Source organism: Sciurus vulgaris, assembly GCF_902686455.1.
Source record: "Sciurus vulgaris genome assembly, chromosome: 9".
Taxonomy (NCBI): Eukaryota; Metazoa; Chordata; class Mammalia; order Rodentia; family Sciuridae; genus Sciurus; species Sciurus vulgaris.
The window spans coordinates 70,805,099-70,813,864 of NC_136469.1; the positions used below are offsets into that span (position 1 = coordinate 70,805,099).

At 38.9% G+C, this 8,766-nt stretch overlaps 2 protein-coding genes across 2 annotated transcripts; both read left to right on the plus strand.

Annotated features, from left to right (window-relative positions):
• Positions 1-4,235: 4,235 nt before the first annotated feature.
• Positions 4,236-6,726, plus strand: PYURF (PIGY upstream open reading frame; the record flags this gene model as incomplete). The annotated part of the gene is made up of 2 exons (XM_079153859.1): positions 4,236-4,874; positions 6,585-6,726. The coding sequence occupies exons 1-2, from the start codon at positions 4,672-4,674 to the stop codon at positions 6,724-6,726; spliced, it is 345 nt and encodes a 114-aa protein (XP_079009985.1). The 5' UTR covers positions 4,236-4,671.
• Positions 6,727-6,815: 89 nt separating this feature from the next.
• On the plus strand, positions 6,816-7,757 carry PIGY (phosphatidylinositol glycan anchor biosynthesis class Y; the record flags this gene model as incomplete). The annotated part of the gene is made up of 1 exon (XM_079153860.1): positions 6,816-7,757. The coding sequence occupies one exon, from the start codon at positions 6,816-6,818 to the stop codon at positions 7,029-7,031; it is 216 nt and encodes a 71-aa protein (XP_079009986.1). The 3' UTR covers positions 7,032-7,757.
• Between the last annotated feature and the right edge of the window lie 1,009 nt (positions 7,758-8,766).

An 8,766-nucleotide genomic window follows, 5' to 3' on the forward strand; every position in this document is an offset into this window, starting at 1 on the left:
AGTTGTTGTTCTAACCTAGGCCTTGGTGGTTAAAAATTATGTCTAATCTAATATAGTCCAAATTTATCTTTATTTTTTTCTCCTTTAAAATCCCAATAATAAGCCAAGTGCAGTGGTGTAGGCCTGTAATCCAAGTGACTTGGGAGCCTGAGGCAGGAAGATCGCAAGTTCAAGGCCAGCCTCAGCAATTTAGCAATGCCCTACGCAACTCGGTGAGACCCTGTCTCAAAATAAAAAACAGGGTTGGGGAGATAGCTCAGTTGGTAGAGTGCCTGCCTGGCAAGCACGAGGCCCTGGGTTCAATCCCTAGCACTGTGAAGAAAGAAAAAGGAAAAAATATAAAGGGCTGGGGATGTAGCTCAGTGGTAGATGCCCTTGGGTCCAATTCCTATTACCTAAAACAGTTTTTTTAAATGAATAAAATCCCAATAATAAAAGTTTCTTTATCTTTCTCATTAGCAAATTTGTCACAAATTGCACTAAAAGAATAATAACTTGGGCCTGGGGTGGTGGCTCAGTGGTTGACTGCTTGCCTGGCACTGGGTTCAATTCTTAGTACCACATATAAATAATAAATAAAATAAGGTCCATTAACAACTAAAAAAAAAAAAGTTTAAAAAAAGAATAATAACTTATGCTTGACTTTAAAGTTCTGTGTCTTCAATTTTAACGTTTTTTAAATCTTTTACTCCCTTTCTCCCCAATTCCTCCTCCTAATAGATAAATATGATCCAAATAATCTGACAATGATTTTCAAACTTGAATGTGCATATGAATCACCTGGAAATCTTGTTAAAATGTTCTGATTCAGTATGCCTGGGATCATACTGCCAGCCTCAACAACTTAGTGAGACATTGTATCAAAATTAAAAAAAAAAAGGCGGGGGCTGGAGATGTATCTCAGTGGTAATGTAATTCTGCATTCAATCCCCAGTAGTGGGGAAAAAAAAATTTAATAGAGAAACATTGAAAGAACAATTCAGCAATATTCCAATAAGCTAAAGACAACCAATATTTTAGTTTTTTTTTTTTTTTCATTTTTCTTTTTCCATGCCTAGTTTCTTGGTTTAAAATAACTGTAACCAATAAAAAAAATTCATAATAATAATTATAAATATCATGCAAATAGTGCCTACCTGCTACACAGTGGGCATTCATTAGACTGATAGGTGACTGACCAATTCTAAGAATTACTTTTAAAAAATATTTAATATTCCCATTGGTGAGAAACAGAAGGTTCTTTGTTTCAAATTTGCATACTTTGCTATTGAGGATGAATATTTTATATGTTTATTGATTGAATGCATTTCTCTTTTTGTACATTTTTCTTTTCAAACATTTTTCCCTTTATCTACTGAATGTTGATTTCAATGAACTCTTTATAATTTCAATTTATTAATAAGATTTTGGGGATTTTTATTCCCAAAGTAAATGTCACTAAATTGGGGCGACAACTAGGAAAATGAGAGTAAATCTTTGTATTCACAGAGCGAAAAGAGCAAGTGGAGACAAATATTAGTTCAAATATTGAATGATGCCATCTAGAGGAAAATTTATTCTGACTTATCTTTCTGGATTAGTTTCCCAAATTTCAGTGCTCCCAAATTTGGTACCTATGGAACTTTGTTAAAATACAAAGTCTGGTTCCTCCTTTGCCTGGAGGTTTCTAACTGATTTTATGTGTATAACAAGTTCCAGAAATTGTGCTTCTGATAATATCCATACTAGAAACTATAAAAATTCCATTTCAGTTCAAAGGAAGGTACAACAGAGGTACATCATTCTTTCCCTTTTCATCATAATTTTCACAACTTCAGCATAAGAAGTAATTTTGTTACTGATAATATTCTTTACATGATTAAACTGGGCCAGTCCCTGTGCTAACTACTTTACTTGTATTGTCCTATTTAATCCACTCAAAAATTGTGAGGCAGCTGGGTGGGGTGGTCCACACCTGTAACCAGAGCTCAGGAAGCTGAGGCAGAAGGATTTCAAGTTTGAGGCCAGCTTCAGCAATTCAGCAAGGCCCTAAACAACTTAGCAAGACCCTGTCTCAAAAAATAAAAAGGGCTGTGGATGTAACTTAGTGGTTAAGGGCCCCTGGGTTCAATCCCTGGTACCAGCCCACCCCACCCAAAACAAAAACCCCCCAAACCAAAAACAAAACCAACAACAAACAATCAAAAAATTGTAAGATAGATATTTTTATTCTATTTCATAGGTGAGAAGACAGAGAGCGTACGTAACTTCCCCAAGATTACATAGCTCATATTGTAACTGAGCTCAGACTCATCCAGCGATTACACATGCCCAGGGCTCTGTGAAGGAAAGGCTACAGTCATGCAAATAGTAAAAAGGAGACTGTTCCAGGCCCATGGTTTTGTACTATCACCTACATTCAGCTTAGTTTACTACATGCAGAAATTAGTCACCTTCCTTTATTATAAAGGGTTGTTTAGGGAAATTTTGTTTTGATATTTTACAACTTAATATGCACACAATTTGGACAAATACAGTCATATACTCAGACACTCCTTAAATATTGGTTGTTGCTTTTTTTTGTTAAATTTTTTTCATTTTAGTTGTGTTTGAACCTTTATTTTAATTTGTATATTTACATGTGGTGCTGAGAATTGAATCCAGTGCCTCACACATGCTCGGCAAGCGCTTTACCACTGAGCCACAACCCCAGCCCCTGTTGCTTTTTAATATTATGGATTTTAGGATGTTTTCAATACTTTGTTGGTACTCTCCATTCTTCCCTCAAACTAAAACAAATTAAAGTAAAATGACCTGCCTCAAACCTATGTGGAGGTAAAGTGAAACTAATTTATTTATAACTGGTTAGAAAACCCAGTTGATAGGGATCTATTGGTCAGGCCAGGAAAGCTAAACAAGATGGCCTTTAAGCCTGAGCACTTGTCCCAGGGACAAAGGACCAAAGGCTGGGCCGGCACAGTGCTGGTACAAATCAAGTTTTGCTTCACCACACCCTGCTGAAATATATCTTTCCTGTAGTTTCCTCCCTCCCCTGAGCCCAAAGTATCAACTAACTACAACTGAAAAATTAATTCCTGCTACTGTCCTCAAAGGAAATAATTTGAAGGTAAACTAGGAACTTTACAATAGTGCCTCTTGAGGATATTTTCCCTAACAATTGTCCCCACTCTCTACTCTGTTAGCATCTCTAATAACAGAAAGTTATTACTATGAAAGATTTCTTTGTCTTTGGCAATGACAAAGATTCATTATCTCTCTTAAATATCTATTCACACAGAGAAGTTTCTTTTCCGTATCCTATAAGATATCTTAGTATTTAAGCTTTTAAGCTTTAGTGACAAAGAGATCAAATAACGTGGTGGGTTTTAAACATAAGATGAACAAATAATATAACATTTCTCAGTTTATGTTTATATTGCTGAGCGCAAAAGAAGTTTGAATATATAAACTCGTATTTGTATCTGTAAATTCTATACTCTTACCCTTAACTCCCAGGAACTCAATGCTGAAATGATATAAAACCTAATAATCCAAAAAAGATTCAAGCTAATATTCAGCACAAAAAAATGAAAATATAACCAACAAGGAATCTTCTAGTATACTGAAGTGGAAAGAATAGATGATATAAAAATAACAATAGGTAATATCATTTGAACATACAATAGATAAGTATTAATTAAGCATTAATTTATGCCAGGAACTTTTCTAAATGCTGATTGCATGCATGATTACATTTAACCCCATAAATGTCAGGGGATTCACAAGGTAAGTACAATTATTAATCTTTTATACAGATAAGGAAACTCAGTCATCTAGTTAATAAACTGTGGACATCGAACCCAGCTGCCGGGCCTCACAGCCCACGTTCTTGTCTTCTATATTACTGTATTACTGTATAAGAAAAGATCAATCAGGCCCCAATTCCTTGGAGACTCAGAGGCAAATTCGGTTACTTGGTTATTTGGGATTGCAAATTTACTGAATGGAGCTGTGGGTGTAGGGGGAAGTACTTGCCTAGCAGGAGCAAGGGCCTGAATTCAGTTCCCAGTGGGGTGGAGGCGTGCTTTATTCTGCAACTGAATTACAATTAGTATGTCCCAAGTTGTAAGAATCTGTGGACATAACTGGTGGATAAGAGGCCATTTACTTCAGGTTTTTTTCTTAAACAAAACAAAATTAACAAAAAAAAAAGTCAAACAAGGTTACAGAAACTGTGGTATGGCAAGAGCTACGTTAAACAGAATGACGCTTTTTACACACCTATGACAGTGAAACCTCTTGGAGATAACCATGTAAGTCGAAGCCTAACACTGTGTGACTGTAAGGTTCGGCCACTGGCTCCCTGGCGCCCATGCCATAGGCTCTGGAGAAACCTCGGGCACCTGGACTGAGCACTGGTTTTGTTTTAGTTTTGTACACGTGAGAACGCAGCACCAGACTCCTCAGCCCTAGGCAGCCGATCATAACCACGCAGCAGGAACTTGGGAAAAGGAGTCAAGTCAAGTTCTCCCGCGGAACCAAAGTGTCAGTGTCCGCCTGCTCCGGGGCAGCATTTCTCGCAGCACCAGGGGCGGGGCGTAGCCGACAGTGTGTGAGGAAAGGGGTTCTGAGGGAAGGGAGCGCTACCCCGCTAGCGGAAGGCGCAGGCCCAGCGTTTGCCGGCTGCGGATCATGCTGAACGGAGCACGCTGCAGGCTCGCCTCGACGCTGTGGAGGATACGCGCGCCGCCGTCAGCGATCGTTCGTAGGTGCCTCCGCACGACGGGGTCGCTGTCCTTGGCAGATCAGAGCGAGAGGGCGAAAGAGCCGTCCCGCACTTTCGACCAGGCGCTGCTGGAGTTCCTAGTGTGTCCGCTCTCCAAGAAGCCGCTCAGGTGCGACTCGCCGGCGTCGGGTTTCCTTGGCGCAAGAGGTCCGTGGGGGTGGGGGCGATCCGGTCGGTCCGGGTATTCTCCGCTGCCATGTCCCGCTGCGGGCCTCGCAGGACTCCCTGGCATCTCCGCCGGGGCGGCAAGGGCGAGAGGAGACCCGAGGGGAGCCCCAGACATCAGGGTCCAATCGCCGGTCCGCGGAAATGGATCCTGGCATTTCGGGGTTAACGGTTGGCTGAGCTTTCAATCATGTGAGCACCTTTTTAAAAATGCCGATTCCCAGGCTGGGCCCCACCCCGGGCACCCCGTGATTACCGGAAGGTAGTATTTGGGGGCAGTGTCCGGGCATTTGTATATTCTGAAAACTTCTTTTCAGTGATTTTAATGTATAGCCAAGTTTATGAATCATTGAGATTCAGGACAGGACCAAAGCATTCAAGGTTTTAAACAAAACTGGTGAAAAATAATGGCAGTAACCTCCAGATTGTTGTGAAAATACTCTGTACAGACTGACACCTGACAATTTTAAGAGTTCTGCCCACATAGTTGAGGGCTAGCTGGTTTTTATAAAAGCGTCTGTACCCTCTAACCTAATTGTTAGGACGGTAGCTCTGTAACTGGTTCACCTTGTGTTGGAACATAGTTCTCAGTTGCTCTGAGGCTTATTTTTTAAAGGACATGTTTTTCTTTTCCTCTTCTCCCTTTCCCCCTCCCTAATCTGGGGGTGGGGAAACAAGATTACCTTGAGTTGTCTGTGCTCCACAGAAAGGAGATAGATGTCTGCCTGCTGGAGGATCTAGGAAGTGACTAACTCCCAAATTAACCCTCAGGGTTTCCTGGGACACCCTCTGAGGGCACATTTGGAATGAAGGTAGCCTTTGAATAGCTTCTCTAAAAGCCCTGTGTTTTTCCTGGTGGGCAGAATCAACAGCCTTGGGGACAGGAGTCTCCTTTGTTTCTCCCTTTCTAGCAAAGCAATAAAACTTCTTTTTCTCAAAACCGTTTCCTGATTATTAAATTGGTATTATTTGGCATTGGGGACAAGGACCAAGCTTTCAGTTACAGCTCTACAGTTCTAGGCTAACACTGCATGAAAACATCCAAATGTTACCCGTGGTTATCTTTGGATGGTAGATTGTTAGCAATTTTTATTTTTGTAGTTTTCTAGCTTTTTCCATCATATTATCCAATTTTCTTAAACTTCAAAATTACCATTTGATTTACCTTTTAGCTAATTGTATAACTGGCTGACTGCATACTCCCTTCTTCCCAACATTTCCTCATTTCTGTCCTCACATTTTCTCAAGCTTTTATTTTGCATATTTTGATTTTAACTTTCTCTATTCAACATTTACTCTAAAAGGAGGAAGTTAAATCTTTCTTTAGTTTTTGTTCCAGTAGTAAATTAACTACTGGATGATTTTGGGATTGACTATAATAAAGAAGGGGGAGATCTTTTCTAACTGGTATGGGAAAGAATCATGGCATAACTTGGGAATCAACTGAAAAAGATAATGAGTGATAACCAACTCTAATGGAAATAATTACAGATTCTTAAGAGAAATGCTTGAGTTGGCTACTGCTGCTTTTATAATTAAGACTATTTAGGATTAACAATATCAAAAATTGGATAAATGGTGACTGTAACTGAACATCAAGCCCGGACGCATTTTGTTTCCACAATTCATTTTGTTCTTTTCTTTCCCCCCTCAGATATGAAGCCTCAACAAATGAATTGATTAATGAAGAGTTGGGAATAGCCTATCCAATCATTGATGGAATTCCTAATATGATACCACAAGCAGCTAGAACAACACATCAGAATAAGAAACAAGAAGAAACGGAGCAGCACTAGTTTATAATTTTAAAAAATCAGCAATTCAATTTTCTTACTACTATATACCTTTTAAAAACAAGGTGGCGTGTAATAAGTGGGGAAGAAGAATGTTTCTGTCTCTGCCTACGTTGACTGTTCTGATCCCACTGATCTCTTTAGCAGGATTGTTCTACTCTGCCTCTGTGGAAGAAAACTTCCCACATGGCTGCACCAGTACTGCTAGCCTTTGCTTTTATAGTCTGCTCTTGCCGATAACCATACCAGTCTATGTGTTCTTTCACCTTTGGACTTGGATGGGTATTAAACTATTTAGACATAATTAATGCAGCCACAGCCAAGATGGTAAATATATTGCTGTTAGGTCTCAGGTATCTATCTCTGAAAGCTCATTTAGATGCAAATACTGGAGACTCTTTTAGTTTGCGAGAATATTGCTTTGCCTTGCTTCTCTTGGGCTTAGGACTATGGGAGGTTTAAGCTGCATAAGTGTCTTTGTGCTTTTGTTTTGCCCTTGTTTTTTGAAGATTCTGACTTAGAACTGCTGAATCAGAAAAAAACATTTCAACAGTATGTCTTGGAAATTAACACCCCTATTTATCTGAGGACTGTTTATTAGCTTAATATTTGGAATTTTATTTGTTTTAACTTCAGGATTAGTGGTAAAGCCACATCCATGTTAGGGATGACTCAGTTAATCCAAAGAAGCTTTGGAAGAATAGTTGTAGAGAAATGTATTTGAACTAGTGTTATAAAACTACATAGTAAAATGGAAATTTCATGTACTTAAAACAACTCAATTCATAAAATTACCTTAATCTCTTTGGTATCAAATGTTTACATTAATAAAATAAGAAATTGACATTTTCCCATAAAAAGGGGGTTTTGGTTTGGTTTCTTTTTGTTTTGTTTTTGGTAATGTGTATGGTACTAAAGTAGGGAAACTGAAAATATTATATATTTTTAAATGTATGCTAAATAATAAAATATAAAGAAGAGCTCGTAATGTGGCTTAGTGGTAAAGCGCCCCTGGGTTCAATCCCTGGTTTAAATATATATATATATTTAACATATATATATTATATATAAACATATATATATATATATATATATATATATATATATATATATATATGTTATGCTTAGAGAGGCACTAAAATCTAACATAGAATCATTTTTCCAGGACAGTGGGTACTTTTGGCAGATAAGGCTAGGAATGGGAGGGAAGACTTGCATATAGTTGATTGTGTCCTATTGAATTTAAGATTGTGTTTTGAGGCCTACTTCAGTTTTTTCCTGCTTTGGTAAATCTATTTGGCACTAAGGGCTTGAACCTTGATTTTTCTAGAACTTTGAACAGGATTGATTGAGAACATGATACCGCCATTTACCGGTGACAAGTTCTGGTCCTTCTAATGTTGAAGATTGAACACTAGAGAAGCATGCCAAGGCAAGCAGATTAAGCAGGTTTTATTTAAAGGTAATAATACAGACTTCTCCCGGCAGGAAGAAGGGGGCCATGGCTGATGTTCTAAAGTCCCAAGAAGTGAGCTCACCCTACATCTTTTATAGGTTAAATTCTCTTTTGTTCTCCAGTTCTCTCCCCCTTATCTCTCCTTCCTGCCTAGTCACTAGGCCTGGTTTTGCATTAAGTGAGAAGCCATGGACAGGGGGAGGGCCAAGGTGATTCAGGCAGGTAAGGACCCAGGGGGCATTAATTAGCAGTTCCTTGCTTGCAGTCCTTGATAAAGGCAGGTAAATTTGGTAATCAACGGACTCCGGAGATCCCTGACATTCCATTCTTCCAGGGGCAGTCTCCAACTTCCAGAGGCAGATGGCTTCATGGCTTCATTTCCTCGAATTGACCCAATCCCCTATTTCTACACTAACTACCTGTCCTTAATTCTGGCTTCAAACAGAAGCATAGCATAAATGTTCCAGTAGTTACCTTAAGAAACTTAATTGAAATATAATTTAATTGATTTTTTTTTTTCTGTGCTGAGAATTGAACCTAGGGCCTCTTGCATGCAAACACTTTACCACTAAGCTACATTCCTAGTC